The sequence below is a fragment of the Megalobrama amblycephala genome, linkage group LG4 (genome assembly GCF_018812025.1).
Source record: "Megalobrama amblycephala isolate DHTTF-2021 linkage group LG4, ASM1881202v1, whole genome shotgun sequence".
Lineage (NCBI taxonomy): Eukaryota > Metazoa > Chordata > Actinopteri > Cypriniformes > Xenocyprididae > Megalobrama > Megalobrama amblycephala.
In genome coordinates, this window is record NC_063047.1 from 34411427 (window position 1) to 34433549 (window position 22123).

Here is a 22123-nt window from a genome sequence, read left to right on the forward strand (position 1 = left end):
ACTCACTGAAATCTGGATCTCTTGAGAACAATGCTTGCCACGAAAACAAAGCCAAGTCTCCGAGCAGGGCTCGTGTGTGTGTGTGTGTGTGTAGAAGAGATTTATTTCTCTCTCATCATGACAGTCACTTCATCATGAGTCGCTCACTGAGACGCTGAGGAGGAGGTCACGTGTTCATCAAACAGCGTTTATACCATAAAAATTAAAATACAAATGATTGAAAACACAATTAGTGAATTCAAAGTGCATGAAATGATCACATGATCTGAACCCCTAAAAAGCTTCTATATATGATATTCTGACGGAACCTTTTCTTTTAAGAGCAATATAAAAATACTTATACATAAACCAGACAAACTAGTTCATACTTTTATAATAAAATATTTTATTTTACTTAAAGAATGCAGAAGGGTTGTCACGGAAGTGAGTTATAAGGCATATATTCATCAGGTTGTGATTGACAGCATTAGTTAAAGCTCCATCATGCGAGTGTAACTGTGAGCTGAGAGTGAAATCAGAACTGATCAAGAGTAAATGAATAAAAGCATCTGCTCAATGTATACGCAGCTAACAGGGAATGTTCTCAGAACGTTCTCTCAAAGTTATGAACAAACGTTCTTCCAGTAACGTTAATAGAACGTTCGTTCAAAGTTATCTGGTTTTAATAAAGTTTTTCCTCCTAAGTGTTTTAGTTCCTCTAACGTTTTTTAAATGTTACTTGTCTCAGATCGTTCACAGAGCATTCAAAAGTGACGCTCCCATAATGTTTGCAGAATGATGAAATGGAATGTTCCCTTAAAGCTGCAGTCCGTAAGTTTTGCCTCTTTGTCGCCATCTCTGTTTGAAACCTGCAGTTGCAGTCATTTTCAAAATGATCATTTTTATTCTCCTCTGTGCGGATGAATCTGATGTTTGCTGTCAGTCATCACATTGGTGTGGATACTGTACTTCAGAATCACAGATTCTACGTCTTGAAGTATGACCAAAATAAGAATTTTCATCAGAAAATGTCATCTGAACAAGTAACATGTCTGCCACTTTTATTCTGACCAACTGAGGAAAAAAGCATTACAATAAATCACACTGCCAATGGAGATGAAATCTAACGATCGCTTAGCTTGGATCACGTCAAACTGTGCAAATTATTATTGTTGTTATACTTTGTTCTCAAATTGTTAATATTAACAACATCAGCGTTGCGTGACTCTGTGTATTCAGTGTGTATTAGCGTTACCTGTGGATTTCAGTTTCTGTCGCCGCTCCACAGTCTGACGTCTTTCGCTTTTGACTACGGCTGAATCTCCAGTTGTCGCTGACGATTGTCATTTGGACCTTTCTGGATTACAATCCACCATTAAAATGATGTTTAATTATTGCAGCTGCTGTGAGAAAAGACTATAAATGATCCTCACACAATTTAGTCTACTAGTTGGGACTCGTTCATGTTTACAGACGTGACGTAATGATGCAAAGATGAACGGCAAGCTTACTGTTGTGAATCGAGCTAATGTAAGGAGATCGTTTTGAACACTGGCTGGTTATGTACTTAAAATTTGATTTTGGATAATTTTTAAAGCTTTAACATTCTCATTACCAAGAAAAAAAAAAAAAACGTTTTTAAAACATTTATAAAATTTTGAACGTTTAGAGAACATTCAGAAAAAACATGTTCATCAATTTTGTTAGCTGAATGAAAATGTAAAATCATACAAAATATGTGACTCATGTTGTGGTCAATAAGCCAAACATGCAGCCCTTAATAACCCAACGCTGAGATGAATGACTGGCATTTTGCAAATTTCCTGTGGAATTTTTTCCCCAAGCTAGTGGAATGCATGGACAAACCCCCTCTCTCTCTCTCTCTCACACACACACACACACACACACACACACACACACACACACACACACACACACACACACACACACTCGGTATCTGGATCTCTGGCTCTGACTAAGTGTGCTTGTTTAACATGTTTGGTGTGGCGTATGAGAGTGTTTATCTCAGGCGTCCTCTATGAGACGTTCCAGCCGGTCCTCAGTGTATCGAGGGCTGATGTTTCCTGTTTCCAGAGCCTCACAGTCATCCGTGTAAAACACCATATCCTGCACAAGAAAACACACACAGTGCTTCTCTGGCAGTCACAGAATTGCAGTAAGAGGCTTGTGCATTCTGACAGCTTCACGTACCCGATGACACGCGCGGTTTATGATGGAGTAGAGGACCTGGACCCGGCGCTTCAGGAGCCGAATGCGCGGCTTCTCCTGGCAGGATTCTGAGGGCAGATTCTCAGTAACATACAGGAAGTCTCGCAGTTTGGACTTGATGCAGGAGTTCTGGAACACATCAGAGAATTAGACTGACCCAGAAGATGCAGATGTTCTCATATCATGGCTGAGCTGAGTGATCCATATCACACACACACACACACACACACACACATTGACTGTATAATCTTCAGAATAAACTTCATATAAACTGCAACAGATCATTTATACTCGATAACAAGATCAATCAAAAGTACATGACGTCAGGTCAGTTCACATTATGGACACTCACGTGCACGTCTAGAAACATCTTTGGTAAAAGTTCAGCGCATGTTTTCTGCAAGAATCAAAGTGTAAAGTTTATACATGACCATAATAACAAAACCATACAGTGTCGCGTATTGACAAGAACAGATTCACTTACCGTGCGATGAGATTTATGTATTTTGTCCAAAGAATTCATGATTTCTTTGCTGAGTTCCAGCACGCGCGAGTAACAGGTCGGCGGCGCGCAGCTCGTGAACCAAATCAAACCGAGCAAAAAGATGAAAAAAACGAGTCTCGTCTGCGCGCTCATTTCTGTCTCTCTGAAAAACAGATGTGATGTGGCGATGATGAGGAGAATCTCTCCCTATAAACGAGAGAGAGAGAGAGAGAGAGAGAGAGAGAGAGAGAGAGAGAGAGAGCGATCCCGATGACGTCACATTCCCAGCCAGTGCACGCGCAGATGTTTGTTGTGCGTGATAAATATTTTTGGAATAGAGTTTATAAATATTTAACAAAGTGTGAAGGTAGTATAATGAGGTGTGTGATAAATTAGGCTATTATATCAACACGAGTTCTTCTATAGAATATATAGCCTATATGGAATATATGGAAGCATATTTCTGTCACATAATTCATGGAATGTAAAAATTATGGCATAAAAAGTTAAAATCACGACTTAAAAAACGCCAAAACTATGACATAAAAGTCGAAATTATGACATTTAAAAATCAATTCTGACAGTCATTTCGACTTATCTTACAATTTCGGCTTTTTAATCTCATAATTAGGTCTATTAGCACTACGTCATAATTATGTCAAAAATATGACTTGGTATGTAATATTTATGTCTTTTTATGTCATAATTTTTATATACTAAAGCATGATTTTTTCTCATGCGGCAGAAATGAGTTTCCACAGTTATCAGCCCTGCATAGGATAAACTTGTTGTAAAATGTGTCATGAGTGATCAGCGGTTTCTCAGATTCTGTGTGTAAAGCAGAAAACAAACATCTTTAATGCTGAAACTGGCGAGTTTGTAGTTTGAAGATCAGAAGAATTCAATGTCGCCCTCTGGCGGTCATACAGTGTGACGTCAGCTGACATCTGATCATCATCAGAACCAGTTTAAGTGCTCGAGTCTCTCTGCCTCAGTTCTGGACTCACTTCACACCTCTCTCTCTCTCTCTGGACGGAGGAGATGGATCTTTATTTCACCTAGTGTAGTCATCATCATCATCATCATCATCATCAGTGGAGATGAAGGACGAGCGGCGTGTGGTGAATGTTTCTGGATCTCTGTCCTGCTGATGGTGATTATGGGCGTGAATCAGTCGCGCAGAGCGCCGGTACTGGAGGAGGATGAGGAGGGTGAGGAAGGACCGTGTGTCCTGAAGTACCAGCTGTCATTGTTTGGTTTCCAGAAAGTTAGTTTTTGGTTTGTAGAACGTTATTCTATCGTCATGCAACATTATTGTAACGTTCCTAGAACGTTCTCCTAACTAACCTCTGCTCCGATAGTAGCGGGATGGGATGTATGGACGCTTATAATCAGTATTGCAATACATATCTCGTTATTTATTGTTTAATTAATAAAAATGATCCATCATATTGAAGACTAAATAAGATTAAATTTGTCCATTAATATGTAAGATAGCCTACTAGATTTCACGAGGTTCACAGATTTGACATTTCTTCAGCACCAAATCACATTTATTCACAGACATTAAAACAATTAATGAACAATTATTTGACTTAAAAGTAGGATTTCAGTACATTTATTTATTAGGGACATGCATCTTTTGGACCATTAACAAGAACTTCTCGATTAACATCGTTCTCTTCAATAAGGGTGTCAAATCTATCTGAAATCATATTATTCATTAAAGAGATCGATAAACTAATGTTAGTCAGCTAGTAAAACGAAATGACCATTGATTTTTAGATTCCGCGAGTGCGCGTCTTTCTGTGCAAGACAGGGGAAAGCGCGTGCTGGAGAAGCGCGTGCAGATCAGAGGCGCGCAGAAAATGAAGATAGAAACAAACCCACGAATTCATGATTTCTGTGCTTTTCACACTATGCTTTACACTGCTTAACTCTGCTAACACTATAAAGTTGATTTATCTGATCATTATAACGCGCTTTGATTGATCTAATTTCAACATAAGCGCTGTTAATTCCAGAGCTCTGATTGGTCATTATACAAAAACAACTTTAATTGGAAGGTTTTGACATTGTCATTAAATAATAACCTAAAAAAAATAACCATTAGGGTAGGTTATTAAAAAATAACGTCCCTGCAACGTTCTGGGAGCGTTATTTTATGGTTGCAAAATAATAAAACCTAAAAAGAACATTCCTAAAACGTTCCTATTATTTGTTTCTCAAAAAAATAACCAAACTGGAACCAAATACTAACGTTAGGGGAACGTTCTGTGTTTGTTGGGTATCAGAAACTGAAGGTTTTTGTGTAATATTTGGCGTTTATGCAGTGCGGAGGCTGTTTGTCACGCTTTGATGCTTTAGTTCTGGTGAGAAGTTTATAATAATCAGTCTTTCTTTCGCACTGATGAACTGAGCACTGAGTGACGTGATCGCAGCCGTTCACACAGATGAGTTTGAGATTCACTGCGCTGCTTTAGTTTTTCACTGTAAACACACTGACCGGTCCTGAGGGCATCAGCTCCATCAGCACTCCTGCCTGGATCTTAGTAAGATCTGGATCAGCTGTTCAATGTGTTTATTTGGGGTTGGAGCTGAACGCTGCAGGATGGAGGTCCTCCAGGAGCAGGACTGGACACCTCTGAGCGAGACGGACGTCTGTTTGACCGCTGCGCTCACGTCTTTCATGTGAAGTCTGCTCCTATGTTACCTATAGACTGTCTAACTCTAATCCTAACCTATTCCAGTAACCAGAGAGGAAACACAGTCAGAGGTCAGAAGCTGGAATGGTCTCCTCCATTCCCAGCATGCTCTGGTTCATATGGGTGTAAATGACTTCTTGTTAGGAAGCGTTTGAACAGTTGAGCATGTCGAGGTTCGATTCCTGAACTGATAACAGTGTGTACCTTGAATGTGTGAATCACTTCAGATAAAAGTGTCTGCCAGATGCATGAATGTAAACGTTTGCTGCAGTCGGACTCTTCAGCGGTTAATCAAATACATTCACATTCAGAATCAGGAGCTTTACGTGACCTGTCATGATACAAACAACACGTCTTAAAGAAAAGAGTTAGTGCTTAATGATCGCTGTTATTAGCATGATGTGTGTCTGAGAGAGAGTTCATGACCCCGTCACATGTTTATTAATCTAAATGGGGTCATTCCATAGACGGTTCGGCGTGAGAGTGGAAGATCTGTTCATTCACTCCACCACCTACATTTCCTGCCCTTACTGAGACTCGAACCCACGACCTTCGCGTTACAAGTCCGACTTTCTAACCATTAGGCCCCAACAGTGCCGGCCCGAGCCTCTTGGGGGCCCTAAGCAGCATTTGATTTGGGGGCCCCCCTCCCACCACGTGAAGTCACCTGTGGTTAAAGATTATTGACACAAATGTCACACTATAATGTTACATTATAAATGAATACAGTGAGGTTATGTATTAATACAAAATAAATAATAAAAAAAATCGATACTTAAAATACTTTATTCTTAAACTTCTGTATACAAACTGTCACAAAACATGAATTAAATAATTAGCAAATGCAAATGTGCATTAAATGTGCAATCTTTTAAATAAAACCAAAATAGACAAACATCTATGCAGGAAGTAATGCAGGACTAATGAGTAGATCTACATTAACACTTCAGCTACTACTATTAACTACTATAGAATCAAGTTTAACTAATCAGTAAGTAATATCAAATTTAGAAGATAGTTCCTTATTAACTAATCAGTAATTACCTAATGATATTACCATCATTAATAACTATTAACTAATGGACAAATTGTAAAGAACATTAGCATGTGTCTGAGATGTAATCAGTCACAATATTTACTTTGAATATAATCATAAAATGCATCATTAATTACTCAAGTGTTAGCTAGTCACTATGCAGGAACTACTAGTGATCACGAACCATTATTTTAAAGTGAAAAACATGTTTTTCACTTTAAAATAATGGTCCTGATCACTAGTAGTTCTTGAAGAAAATGACTAGGTACTTGATTAATTAGCGATGCATTTTATGACGATGTTGAGATTAACTACTAGTGGTCTGCACCATTATTTTAAAGTGAAAAACATGTTTTTCACTTTAAAATAATGGTCCTGATCACTAGTAGTTCCTGCATAGTGACTAGGTAACACTTGAGTAATTAATGATGCATTTTATGACCACACTGAGAGTAAAAAAAGACAATTGCTCACATCTCAAACACTTTAATGTTGTGATTAGTAATTAATTAGTAATTCTTTATAATTTCTCATAGTTACCTATTAGTTATTATTGATGCCAATGTCATTCTCTAATTATTGATTAGCTAATAAGGAACTATCTTTGTCCTAAATTTGATATTACTTACTGATTAGTTAAGCTTGTTTCTATATTACTTAATAGTAGTAGCTCAAGTGTTAATGCAGATCTACTCATTAGTCCTGCATTACTTCCTGCATAGTTACTTATTAATGACGGACCATTATTCTAAAGTGTTACCGAGGATAGCACTGCTACATCACTCGCCACCATATTAATAAGTAAATAATAAAGAAATAAAGAAATATGGCATCCCTTTCAACTTAAACTGATATCTATAATCAATACGTGAAATACACCTAGATAAATGTATATTAATAATGCGATTTAACGTTAGCTCTGGTGATGGCTTATATAAGATCATGAGTCATGACTAGCTGCTACCTCAAGTGACATGAGCACAATTTGTGCTGCTGCACAAAACATTCTGTAAATAATTATGCAAACATACCTTTATCTTGCTCTTTTTTTCTCCTCCTCTGTCTTTTTCTTCTTTCTTTTTTCGGCACCAGAGGGATACATCCTTTTTTGTGACATGGCTTATCATTTATAACATTTATTACAGTGACGTGCACTTGCGCGCCGGCGCGAATTGTCAATGCACGCGAGGTGTCTATGCGCAATTGCGCATGACTCAAAGGCTAGCAGACACAGCAGCAGTTGTCAGCAAATCAGAATTTTCTTGTCTCGAATTATTTATTTATTCATTCGTATTCATTCATTCATTCATTTATATCACTTGTTTAAGTTATTTAATTGTAAAAAAAAAAAAAAAAAAAAAACACGATTGGGGGGCCCCCTATTGGCCAGGGGGCCCCAAGCAGCCGCTTAGTTCGCTTATGCCTCGGGCCGGCCCTGGGCCCCAAAGACTTTTTTCCCCAAGATGGTTTCTGGTTTCGGGCTCCAAATGACATAATCGGAGCAACAGTGGGTATTTCTTTTATATTTTGGCTTCATTTTTCTTTAGTGGAAGAACGTGGAGATGCGTCGTCCATCTTATATTACAGTCTCTGAGATGACCAATCACAGCTTTCACTGGCCAAGGGCCGCCAAGGACCGTCTGACATGTGAAGCAACCGATCACAGTTGGTTTCGTCCTGTTTAGGGGTGTGAAAATATAACCAAAATCCCTTTCTATAGTCTCTGATATTGCATCAATGTTCCTACGATAACAGATCAGAACTCTTGGACGTATTTTAGAGAGTCTGTGTCGTGAACTTCACATTCATTTGAAAATCCAGCGTTTAGTTGATCCGGATCAGAGCTCACCGTCACTGTTGTAAACAGTAAACTCGTCACGATGTGTTTGTTTCCAGCCGAACCGTTAAAGAACGCGACACACACGTCTGCTGGAAATCCTGTAGAATTCAACCAATCAGATGCTGACTTCAAAACAAATGAGGTTTCAGGTTCAGCTCACTTCTTTATTTGCCACTAAAATATGGTTACGCAGGTACAAACACACACAGGGCTGTTTCATCCTGAGCACATCTGAGTCTCAGCACATCAATTATTCACACAGACCGTGTGTTTTCCTGTTTTCTCTTTCAGTTTCTTTTGACCACTTTCAGATTCTCAGAGCCATTGGGAAGGGAAGCTTTGGAAAGGTGAGCAGCACACACACACACACACACACACACACACACACACACACACACACACACACACACACACACACACACACACACAGTATTGTGATATGAGTGATGTTTGTGCCTGCAGTGTTGTTCAGTATCTGTATTCAGAGTCTGATGGAGTTGTGCCGGAGGCTGCAGCGCACAAACACTCTGATCTCTTTCTCTCTGTGTAACGCCGAAGGCTGCTGTATTTGTTGTGATATTTTTAGTGTCAGTGTCAGAAGACATTAATGGAGCTCACGTCACACATTTAAATGCAGTCTGAATTCACAAAGAAAAGCAGGGACTAACCCGAGTGTGTCCTGCATGTCAGATATTTTGAAGAATGTTGTAAGCAAACAAGTTTTCGTCCCAATGTTACCATCATTCTTCAAAATATCTTCTTTCAGAAGAAAGAAGCTCATACAGGTTTAGAACAACCTGAGGGAGAGCAAATGCAGACAGAATTTTTTTTTTGGGGTGAACTAACCCTTTAAATATATCAGTAGCACTTTATTTAATGCATTAATTTACATGAACTAACAATGATACAGTGTCTATGAATCCTTGTTAATGTCAGTTAATAGAAACACTGCTGTTCTACTTATTGCTCATGTTCGTTCATTTTAACAGAGAACTTTTTAATAACGTATTAGTAAATGCATTAGAAATATTTTTCATTATTAGTTCATGTTCACTGATAGCAAATGGAACTGTAAAGTGTTGAAAATCTGTCACGTGTCATTGTGATGACTGAAGCACGGTCTGCAGGTGTGTATCGTGCAGAAGACGGACTCCAGGAAGATGTACGCCATGAAATACATGAACAAGCAGAAGTGCATCGAGAGAGATGAAGTCAGAAACGTCCTCCGAGAGCTGCAGGTCATGCAGAGACTCCAACACCCGTTCCTCGTCAACCTCTGGTGATTTACATTGATTTACACTGATTTACACTGATTTACACTGACCTCTAGTGATTTACACTGACCTCTAGTGATTTACACTGACCTCTGGTGATTTACACTGACCTCTAGTGATTTACACTGACCTCTAGTGATTTACACTGACCTCTGGTGATTTACACTGACCTCTAGTGATTTACACTGACCTCTGGTGATTTACACTGATTTACACTGACCTCTAGTGATTTACACTGATTTACACTAATTTACACTGACCTCTAGTGATTTACACTGATTTACACTGACCTCTGGTGATTTACACTGATTTACACTAATTTACTCTGACCTCTAGTGATTTACACTGATTTACACTAATTTACACTGACCTCTAGTGATTTACACTGATTTACACTAATTTACACTGACCTCTAGTGATTTACACTGATTTACACTAATTTACACTGACCTCTAGTGATTTACACTGATTTACACTGACCTCTAGTGATTTACACTGACCTCTGGTGATTTACACTGATTTACACTGACCTCTAGTGATTTACACTGACCTCTGGTGATTTACACTGATTTACACTGACCTCTGGTGATTTACACTGATTTACACTGGCCTCTAGTGATTTACACTGACCTCTAGTGATTTACACTGATTTACACTGACCTCTAGTGATTTACACTGACCTCTGGTGATTTACACTGATTTACACTGACCTCTAGTGATTTACACTGATTTACACTGACCTCTGGTGATTTACACAGATTTACACTAATTTACACTGATCTCTAGTGATTTACACTGATTTACACTAATTTACACTGACCTCTAGTGATTTACACTGATTTTCACTGACCTCTAGTGATTTACACTGATTTACACTAATTTACACTGACCTCTAGTGATTTACACTGACCTCTGGTGATTTACACTGATTTACACTAATTTACACTGACCTCTAGTGATTTACACTGATTTACACTGACCTCTGGTGATTTACACTAATTTACTCTGACTTCTAGTGATTTACACTGATTTACACTAATTTACACTGACCTCTAGTGATTTACACTGATTTACACTAATTTACACTGACCTCTAGTTATTTACACTGATTTACACTAATTTACACTGACCTCTAGTGATTTACACTGACCTCTGGTGATTTACACTGATTTACACTGACCTCTAGTGATTTACACTGACCTCTGGTGATTTACACTGATTTACACTGACCTCTAGTGATTTACACTGACCTCTAGTGATTTACACTGATTTACACTGACCTCTAGTGATTTACACTGACCTCTAGTGATTTACACTGACCTCTAGTGATTTACACTGACTTCTGGTGATTTACACTGATTTACACTGACCTCTAGTGATTTACACTGACCTCTGGTGATTTACACTGATTTACACTGACCTCTAGTGATTTACACTGACCTCTAGTGATTTACACTGATTTACACTGACCTCTGGTGATTTACACTGATTTACACTGACCTCTGGTGATTTACACTGATTTACACTGACCTCTAGTGATTTACACTGACCTCTGGTGATTTACACTGATTTACACTGACCTCTAGTGATTTACACTGACCTCTGGTGATTTACACTGATTTACACTGACCTCTAGTGATTTACACTGATTTACACTGACCTCTGGTGATTTACACTGATTTACACTGACCTCTAGTGATTTACACTGATTTACACTGACCTCTAATGATTTACACTGACTTCTGGTGATTTACACTGATTTACACTGATTTACACTGACCTCTAGTGATTTACACTGATTTACACTAATTTACACTGACCTCTAGTGATTTACACTGATTTACACTAATTTACACTGACCTCTAGTGATTTACACTGATTTACACTGACCTCTAGTGATTTACACTGATTTACACTAATTTACACTGACCTCTAGTGATTTACACTGATTTACACTGACCTTTAGTGATTTACACTGATTTACACTAATTTACACTGACCTCTAGTGATTTACACTGATTTACACTAATTTACACTGACCTCTAGTGATTTACACTGATTTACACTGACCTCTAGTGATTTACACTGATTTACACTGACCTCTAGTGATTTACACTGATTTACACTGACCTCTGGTGATTTACACTGATTTACACTAATTTACACTGACCTCTAGTGATTTACACTGATTTACACTGACCTCTGGTGATTTACACTGATTTACACTAATTTACTCTGACTTCTAGTGATTTACACTGATTTACACTAATTTACACTGACCTCTAGTGATTTACACTGATTTACACTAATTTACACTGACCTCTAGTGATTTACACTGACCTCTGGTGATTTACACTGATTTACACTGACCTCTAGTGATTTACACTGACCTCTGGTGATTCACACTGATTTACACTGACCTCTAGTGATTTACACTGACCTCTAGTGATTTACACTGATTTACACTGACCTCTAGTGATTTACACTGACCTCTGGTGATTTACACTGATTTACACTGACCTCTAGTGATTTACACTGACCTCTAGTGATTTACACTGACCTCTAGTGATTTACACTGATTTACACTGACCTCTAGTGATTTACACTGATTTACACTGATTTACACTGATTTACACTGACCTCTAGTGATTTACACTGATTTACACTGATTTACACTGACCTCTAGTGATTTACACTGATTTACACTGATTTACACTGACCTCTAGTGATTTACACTTATTTACACTGACCTCTAGTGATTTACACTGATTTACACTGATTTACACTGACCTCTGGTGATTTACACTGACCTCTAGTGATTTACACTGACCTCTGGTGATTTACACTGATTTACACTGACCTCTAGTGATTTACACTGATTTACACTGACCTCTAGTGATTTACACTGACCTCTGGTGATTTACACTGATTTACACTGACCTCTAGTGATTTACACTGATTTACACTGACCTCTAGTGATTTACACTGACCTCTGGTGATTTACACTGATTTACACTGACCTCTAGTGATTTACACTGATTTACACTGATTTACACTGATTTACACTGATTTACACTGATTTACACTGACCTCTAGTGATTTACACTGATTTACACTGATTTACACTGACCTCTAGTGATTTACACTGACCTCTGGTGATTTACACTGATTTACACTGACCTCTAGTGATTTACACTGACCTCTAGTGATTTACACTGATTTACACTGACCTCTAGTGATTTACACTGATTTACACTGACCTCTAGTGATTTACACTGACCTCTAGTGATTTACACTGACTTCTGGTGATTTACACTGATTTACACTGACCTCTAGTGATTTAAACTGGCCTCTGGTGATTTACACTGATTTACACTGACCTCTAGTGATTTACACTGACCTCTAGTGATTTACACTGATTTACACTGACCTCTGGTGATTTACACTGATTTACACTGACCTCTAGTGATTTACACTGACCTCTGGTGATTTACACTGATTTACACTGACCTCTAGTGATTTACACTGACCTCTGGTGATTTACACTGATTTACACTGACCTCTAGTGATTTACACTGATTTACACTGACCTCTAGTGATTTACACTGATTTACACTGATTTACACTGACCTCTAGTGATTTACACTGATTTACACTGACCTCTAGTGATTTACACTGATTTACACTGATTTACACTGACCTCTAGTGATTTACACTGATTTACACTGACCTCTAGTGATTTACACCGATTTACACTGATTTACACTGACCTCTAGTGATTTACACCGATTTACACTGATTTACACTGACCTCTAGTGATTTACACTGATTTACACTGATTTACACTGATTTACACTGATTTACACTGATTTACACTGATCTCTAGTGATTTACATTGATTTACACTGACCTCTAGTGATTTACACTGATTTACACTGATTTACACTGACCTCTGGTGATTTACACTGATTTACACTGACCTCTAGTGATTTACACTGACCTCTAGTGATTTACACTGATTTACACTGACCTATAGTGATTTACACTGATTTACACTGACCTCTAGTGATTTACACTGACCTCTAATGATTTACACTGACTTCTGGTGATTTACACTGATTTACACTGATTTACACTGACCTCTAGTGATTTACACTGATTTACACTGACCTCTAGTGATTTACACTGATTTACACTGATTTACACTGACCTCTAGTGATTTACACTGATTTACACTGACCTCTAGTGATTTACACTGATTTACACTGATTTACACTGACCTCTAGTGATTTACACTGATTTACACTGATTTACACTGACCTCTAGTGATTTACACTGATTTACACTGACCTCTAGTGATTTACACTGATTTACACTGATTTACACTGACCTCTGGTGATTTACACTGATTTACACTGACCTCTAGTGATTTACACTGACCTCTGGTGATTTACACTGATTTACACTGACCTCTAGTGATTTACACTGATTTACACTGACCTCTAGTGATTTACACTGATTTACACTGACCTCTAGTGATTTACACTGACCTCTGGTGATTTACACTGATTTACACTGACCTCTAGTGATTTACACTGATTTACACTGACCTCTAGTGATTTACACTGATTTACACTGACCTCTGGTGATTTACACTGATTTACACTGACCTCTAGTGATTTACACTGATTTACACTGATTTACACGGATTTACACTGACCTCTAGTGATTTACACTGATTTACACTGATTTACACTGACCTCTAGTGATTTACACTGATTTACACTGACCTCTAGTGATTTACACTGATTTACACTGATTTACACTGACCTCTAGTGATTTACACTGACCTCTAGTGATTTACACTGATTTACACTGATTTACACTGATCTCTAGTGATTTACACTGATTTACACTGACCTCTAGTGATTTACACTGATTTACACTGACCTCTGGTGATTTACACTGATTTACACTGACCTCTAGTGATTTACACTGACCTCTAGTGATTTACACTGATTTACACTGACCTCTAGTGATTTACACTGATTTACACTGACCTCTAGTGATTTACACTGATTTACACTGACCTCTAGTGATTTACACTGCCCTCTGGTGATTTACACTGACCTCTAATGATTTACGCTGACTTCTGGTGATTTACACTGATTTACACTGATTTACACTGACCTCTAGTGATTTACACTGATTTACACTGATTTACACTGACCTCTAGTGATTTACACTGATTTACACTGATTTACACTGATTTACACTGACCTCTAGTGATTTACACTGATTTACACTGATTTACACTGATTTACACTGACCTCTAGTGATTTACACTGATTTACACTGACCTCTAGTGATTTACACTGATTTACACTGATTTACACTGACCTCTGGTGATTTACACTGATTTACACTGACCTCTAGTGATTTACACTGACCTCTGGTGATTTACACTGATTTACACTGACCTCTAGTGATTTACACTGATTTACACTGACCTCTAGTGATTTACACTGATTTACACTGACCTCTAGTGATTTACACTGACCTCTAGTGATTTACACTGATTTACACTGACCTCTGGTGATTTACACTGACCTCTAGTGATTTACACTGATTTACACTGACCTCTAGTGATTTACACTGATTTACACTGATTTACACTGATTTACACTGACCTCTAGTGATTTACACTGAGCTGATGATGTTTTCTTCTCACACAAAGATTTCTGCGTTCATACTCTGACTAATCAAACTTCTCTGTATTTAAAGCCTCTTCCGTGGATTGACACAGACTCTCTCGGCTCGCAGGTTTTCGTTTCAGGATGAGGAGGATCTGTTTATGGTGGTGGATCTGTTGTTGGGGGGTGATTTACGGTTTCATCTGCAGCAGAACGTTCATTTTAAAGAGGAGACGGTGAAGCTGTACTTGTGTGAGCTAGCGTTAGCGCTCTGTTACCTGCAGCGCGAGCACATCATCCACCGGTGAGAGCCCATCCTTCACATTAAACATTCATACTTAACATAAACAGCAATGTCCAATAGCATAGTTCAAGATCTACTTACCGCACCTTTAACTTGATGTCAAACTGAGGTCATTTTCCAATCCGTCCATGCAAAGTAAATCCACAGGTTGAGATCCAGATGATAATGAATCAGACAGGTGAGCGTCACCGCAGGTAAGAACGAGTAATGATCAGAAGATCATCATGATGACCCGACACTGACTTCTATGAGTCCAAACGCCAGTTAACGAGTGTCAGGCGTGTCTAATTAACACTGAGTGTGAGACGAGCACCTGACAATATATGTATTTTCTGATCAGTTATTCGCTGATATGCTTTTAAAGGCACATGAGTTGTCTAAGAAAATGTACACAATGTCCATAAATTAGAATAATAAGTATTTGAAACTGTTTGTTGTTGTTGTCCCGAACAGGGTGGATATTTCTGATCTAACATTTCAGTGATTTTGTTTGGTAAATGGTAAATATATTTACTCGAGCTTGAACATTATTTTTCAAATGTTTTACATCATCATGATTAGCAGTAATTAGGTGGGCCTGTGTCAAAACCTGATCATTCGTGTATCTGACTCTGAGTATATATGTTATGCCATGCCATGTTAAATAAAGTGTTCCAGCATGTCAAATCAGCTTCATTTATAGCGCTTTTTACAATACAGATTGTTTCAAAGCAGCTTCACAGTGAAAACAGGAAAATGAATGGACAGAGATTGAGTCCGCAAGAGACCAGAAACACTGAATAACCAGAAACTGTCTCATGCATGACCAGCAGCTCATAATTATACACAAGATCTGCTTAATATGTCAGATACACGTTCATACGTGTGTGTGTGTGTGTGTGTGTGTGTGTGTTGTTCCCTCTCTAGGGATATAAAGCCAGACAACATTCTCTTGGATGAACATGGTGAGTTACACTGTTTACATCAGTCCATGCTGATACTCAAAATAAAAACGACGATGGTGATGATGATGATGATGATGATGGTGATGATGATGATGATGATGATGATGATGATGATGATGATGAGTCATTTGGTCTTATTTCATAAAGAGCAGCTGTCTGTGTCGTAGGTCACGTCCACATCGCTGACTTTAATGTGGCCACGGTCCTGAAGGACTCAGAGAAAGCCACGTCTATGGCAGGAACTAAACCCTACATGGGTGAGAATCTCTTCAATATATAATCGATTTAACGCTCTGCTCTGTTTCATAAACACTGCAGAAATACTGGAGGAAAAATCCTGATCCACTGGATATTGAGTTTGTGTTTGACAGTAACTGAGAAACAGCTGTGTCTGTGTGTGTGTGTGTGTGTGTGTGTGTGTGTGTGTGTGTGTGTGTGTGTGTGTGTGTGTGTGTGTGTGTTTTCTAACAGCTCCAGAAGTCTTCGAGTCGCAGGCGGACGCTGGTCCGGGTTATTCGTACGGCGTGGACTGGTGGTCTCTCGGCATCACGGCGTACGAACTCTTACAAGGGTCGGTGAGTTCAAGGACACAAACACATGAGCTCCATTTAAAAGCATTCTGGGAAATTCTGATTTTTGTTAATTGTGTCCAACTTAAAAATGATTAACACTGATTGGAGCTAAACTTTGCAGGTAGGTAGATCTCCAGGAACAGGGTTGGGCACCCTGATCTACACAGTCCAAGTAAACATAACTAATGCCAATGTGTTAGTCGGAGCTCTATAATATCAGTTGGTGTGCCCCGCTGCTCCACCTGACTGTACTTCAGTCTGTTACTAACCCGAGCGCAGATTTGCGGGGTTATGGACGTAATATGATCTACTAGAATTAATAACACAAGGTTAATTAGAATAATCAAACATAATTTATTAACCAATTAACAGAGACAATAATTAAAATCCAATTCAAAGAATAAAAACATTCAATCATATATACATCAAAGAATTTAGAAGCATTTACCTGGCAATGAAGAAGACTACACACAGCAATCGTGCAGGAGATCTGTCTGTGATGGGAAACAGCTGCACATGATTACACAGATGACAAAGCATTGTGGGAAACTGAGTCCATGATGTGTGTAGTGTCAGTGGAAACAGTGCCCCCTGCAGGCATGCAAGAGCATTCGCAGCTGGTGAATGTGACATAGCCCCCCCTCGACGGAGTGGCTTCCAGAAGTTAGAATCGGTGGGAGGTGGATCAGAGGTGGAACCGGGGAGGGAAGGTGGGCCAGGTCCATGCATAGGGAAGGGGACTGAAGACACAGGCAGGACAGAAAGGCAAGGAAGACTGGGTAGAGGACCTGGGTGATGCAGGTTGGTCAGAAGGCCAGGATGGTCCAGACCAGGCAGATGACCAGGGCAGAGCAGGCAATGTAGGTGGCCTTACAGACGGGCTTGAAGACCCCCACGGCAGAGCAAACGACCACCACAGGCGTGATTTTTTTTTTTCCCCCAAACGAGTTCAGCGGAAATCCCGCCCTGGAGCCGATTCTAAACATTTCATTGGCCATGTCAATCACAGTAATGATTGCCTAAACCCAACCCTGATCCCTAAACCTCAGCCAATGAAAGGACCACAGGACCCCCGGGGCAGATCCGGCAGGGTAAAATCAGGCAAGACTGTATCACAAAACAGAGGGGTTAACACTGGCCACAGAGGCCGTGTCCAAACAGGCAGGAAACTCAGGGGCAAACTTCATGGTCGTATCAGGGCAGAACGGGCTCTTGATTGAACTCATGGGATGGAGTGGTCTCTGGAGTAGATTACTGGGCTGGAACAGGCCTTGGAGCAGATTCTTGGACCGGCGTAGGTTCTGGAGTGGACTCATTGGCTGGAACGGGTTCACAGGCTGAAGAGCATTGTGCGGCCCAAACACACAAAAGGGCTATTGCCGTGACGGGGAGAACAGAGGATAAGGGAACAACCTCTGGGATGGACGGTGCGGGCACCAGCAGGCTTGAGAGTGCTGAGACCGGTGGTCTAGATGACGCTGGTCTAGGGACCGGGTACAGGCACTGATGTCAGCGGTGTGTCCTCCAAGCTTGAAGCCAGTCTCAAGTGCCTAGGGACAGCCTTAATGTCCTCATGTGCAGCGTTCATGACAACAGGGAACACAGATGTGGCGTCAATGACGGCTGAAGACTCTAACGTGGCGTCTGTGATGGCTAGAGTAACGTACGTTACAGCTGGAGGTTCTGGTATGGAGACCATCTTGTCCGCAGACACAGGTGAAGCAGACATCTTGTGTGAAGACACTGGTATGGCGGGAAGAGGGGAAGAGTCCTTCACAATCTCCTCCACGGTAAAGTGTGAACCAACTGAGAGTAATGCGAAGTCCAAAAACTCAGGGATTCCCTTTCAGTGGGTTATCAAGTCCATGACAAAAAAAAAAAAGAAATCTATTAAAGCATAATCTGGGAGATCAGACACATATGCTATATCCAAAAACTCTTCAATTGATCCGTTACCTTGGTGTAGGCTGATGATATGAACTGCTGGATCCATCATGTGGTGAAGTCTTCTGTAATGATTTGCTGGTGTTAGTCGTTTCAAGTACTGAGCGACAACGATAGAAGATCCAAATGCAGTTTATTGAAGCACAATCCAAAGTTATAGTCCATTTAACAGGCAGAAGGTCAGAGCAGAGTAAATCAGTCCAGTCAATCGAACAAATCGAGAGGGTGAGACAGGAATGAGAAAATCAGGACACGGGCAGATATCAATAACCAGGAACATGGACAACAGGGGAAACGCTCAGTACGACTTTATAGACAAGACATCGCAAACAACTGAACTGGGTTATATAGGGAGAGAGACACAGGGATAATGAAGTGATGGGAAACAGCATGATTACACAGATGACAAAGCATTGTGGGAAACTGAGTCCATGATGTGTGTAGTGTCAGTGGAAACAGTGCCCTCTGCAGGCATGCAAGAGCATTCGCAGCTGGTGGATGTGACAAATATTGTGATATTTACAAAGACACTGATTTATTTTTTAGTGTATGGTCAATATATTAACTCCATATGAAAGTGTTTCATTGAAGAGAAATCATATAACTCACGCATGCGGAGAGAAATAAGGCTGTGAAAGAAAGATCAACAATCTGAAGAATCGACTTTTTTCAGTTTATGACTGAAACACAACTGCTTTATTGTTAAAACAAAATGCCTAAGAAGACACATTACTTTTCTTGTTTTTTCATTCTCTAAATGTGAATCTCGTGTGTTTAGAATGTGTGCATCATATTTTACCCCAGAAAAACACATATTGCGATTTACATGTAACGTAATCAAATTACTTTTTCCAAGTAACTAGTAAAGTACTGCGTTTAAATTTACAACAAAATATCCAAGTTACTTTTTCAAATAAGTAATCATGAGTGCAGATGTGTGTGTGAACATGATGGTTATTCTAGATCTAGACTAAATGTGAACATGGCTTATTCTTTTCACTTCTGGTGTGAAAGGGCCTTTATATCTGCCAGAAATATAACTTTTTGCAATTAAAAAACAAATACAGTATGTCCAGCCCAGGTGAGAAAAAGTAACTCAAAAGAAATGTAACACATTACTTTCCATAAAAAGTGACAAAGTAACACAATTAGTTACTTTTTAGGGAGTAACGCAACATTGTAACATTACTTTTAAAAGTAACGTCCCCAACACTGTTTACAAGCCTCTGAAGAATAATGTCGAATAAGTTCAAGAGTGAATCAGCAGAAGAGCGTCTGACAGATGTGATTCGTCTGAACACAAGTGGGACTTCAGGACGGAGGATTCAGACGTTTCTCTGGAGATGAAGCCGCTCAGGAACGAATCGCTCTGTGTTTCAGCGGCCGTACGAGATCCGCTCCAGCACGACAGCAGCTGAAGCCATCAACACAATCCACGGACAGCATGTGAGCTTTTCCTCCGCCTGGTCCGACGGGATCGTGGCTCTGATCCGCAGGGTGAGTTTCTGCTCATCAGACTTAACATTACTCCTCACATTAGCAGAAACCTGAGTGATGGATATCTGCTGTTCCAAATCTGTTTGACTTTTTCTTCTGTGGGACACAAAAGGTTTTCTGATGAACAACACTGACTTTCATTATATGGAGAGAGAGAAAAAAAAAAAGACAACACTACTGACATTTCTCAAAATATCTTCTTTGTGTTCCACAGAAGACAGTAAGTCATACAGGTTTGAACAGCATGAGGGTGAGTAAATGATGACAACATTTTAATTTTTGGGTGAACTATCACTTTAATATCTTCAGTCGTTTCTCTTCTCCAGTAAATGCATCTTGATTTAAGAATGTTTAGATATTTGTGCTGGAAAACAAGACAGAAACACTGAGGAAGAACATCATTTACCTACGAACAGGTCTGTTCATTTGTTTTATGTGCAGCTTTTGATGAAAGACCCTGAGAATCGTCCGTCACGTTTGTCTGATATCCAGAAGGATCCGTATCTGGCTGATGTGAACTGGGACGCCGTGCTGGAGAAATCCGTCCCCCCTGGTTTCGTTCCAAACGTAAGAGGCCTTCATACACGCGTCACGTTGCGTCTGCTCATGATCAGCACACGGCTGACGGATTCTCTCTCTCTCACAGAAAGGCCGTCTGAACTGTGACCCCACGTTCGAGCTGGAGGAGATGATCCTGGAGTCCAAACCGCTGCACAAGAAGAAGAAACGTCTGGCCAAGAGCAGAAACAAACACTCAAAGCCGCTGGTGCGTTCATTTCCTCGCCCTCATGATGCCGTTCCAAACACAACGGCAGGAAAGTTTCTACAGAGCTTTAGATCGTTTCAGAGCAGCTTCACAGTAATAAACAGGAAAAAGGCTCTTCAATTTCAAGAATCGGTCATTTAACTTACAATCAGAATGTCAATTGAAGGAAGAGCATCATACGGGTTTGGAGCGACATGAGGGCGAGATGACATTGCCTTGAATCTGACTTATAACACCCAGTGTCAGTATGACGTTAGACATCTGTCTGTCTCTCAGCCGACGCACATGCAGGCGAGTTTAGACACGCTGACAGAAGATTTCATGGTCTTCAACAGAGAAAAGTAAGTCTAACCTTCCCTTTATTTCTCTCTCCAAGTTTGAAAAAATTATGAGCAGTTTGTATGTTAACGTAAAGAAGGGATTTAGTTTCTACCATGCGTGGACACTAATGATGCACAGTTTGGGTTTTTGGTAAAGAATATCTTCAGTGCATCATTGGTGGACCTGCTGATGATCGATCCGTCTGTCTGTCAGGATGAAGCAGCAGCGGCTGGCGTCGGAGAGTCCAGCAGCGAATAAACGCCAGGACGGACGACACAACATGGTCACACGGCGCTAACGGCCTCCAGACGATCCTCCCTCAAACCCTCCTGCTGACGCCGCTCTATATCTGTGTGTTTTACTGACGTCCTCCTAGAGTTTTTCTCCGCATGCCATGTAATATTTAGAATTTTTAAAAGACTCGGGCATTGACGTTCAGATCAACTTATCATGCACAGATTATATTTCTGAAACCTTTTAAATAAACGATTCCTTTCCAGAGACGGATACGGTGCGATTGTTCTGTAGTCTGAGC

At 39.8% G+C, this 22123-nt stretch overlaps 2 protein-coding genes across 13 annotated transcripts; one reads left to right on the forward strand and one right to left on the reverse strand.

Annotated features, from left to right (window-relative positions):
* Positions 1-1580: 1580 nt before the first annotated feature.
* LOC125267408 (cytokine-like protein 1) lies at positions 1581-2845 on the reverse strand. Its single transcript, XM_048189011.1, has 4 exons — positions 2693-2845; positions 2561-2605; positions 2191-2337; positions 1581-2106 (listed from the first exon to the last, which is right to left on the reverse strand). The coding sequence occupies exons 1-4, from the start codon at positions 2843-2845 to the stop codon at positions 2005-2007; spliced, it is 447 nt and encodes a 148-aa protein (XP_048044968.1). The 3' UTR covers positions 1581-2004.
* A 116-nt stretch (positions 2846-2961) lies between these two features.
* Positions 2962-22024, forward strand: LOC125267407 (serine/threonine-protein kinase 32B-like). 12 transcript variants are annotated; one of them, XM_048189006.1, is made up of 12 exons: positions 2962-3903; positions 8565-8620; positions 9389-9552; positions 15332-15544; positions 16451-16488; positions 16641-16745; positions 16960-17063; positions 20385-20501; positions 20943-21068; positions 21148-21267; positions 21544-21608; positions 21802-22024. In XM_048189006.1, exons 1-12 carry the CDS (start codon positions 3843-3845, stop codon positions 21884-21886), a joined length of 1254 nt encoding a protein of 417 aa, XP_048044963.1. In that variant the 5' UTR covers positions 2962-3842; the 3' UTR covers positions 21887-22024. The 12 variants fall into 12 exon arrangements, with proteins under 12 accessions (XP_048044963.1, XP_048044964.1, XP_048044966.1 ...); XM_048189007.1 differs by having other exon boundaries at positions 9401-9552; XM_048189009.1 differs by having other exon boundaries at positions 9401-9552; positions 15371-15544.
* The last annotated feature ends 99 nt before the right edge of the window (positions 22025-22123 follow it).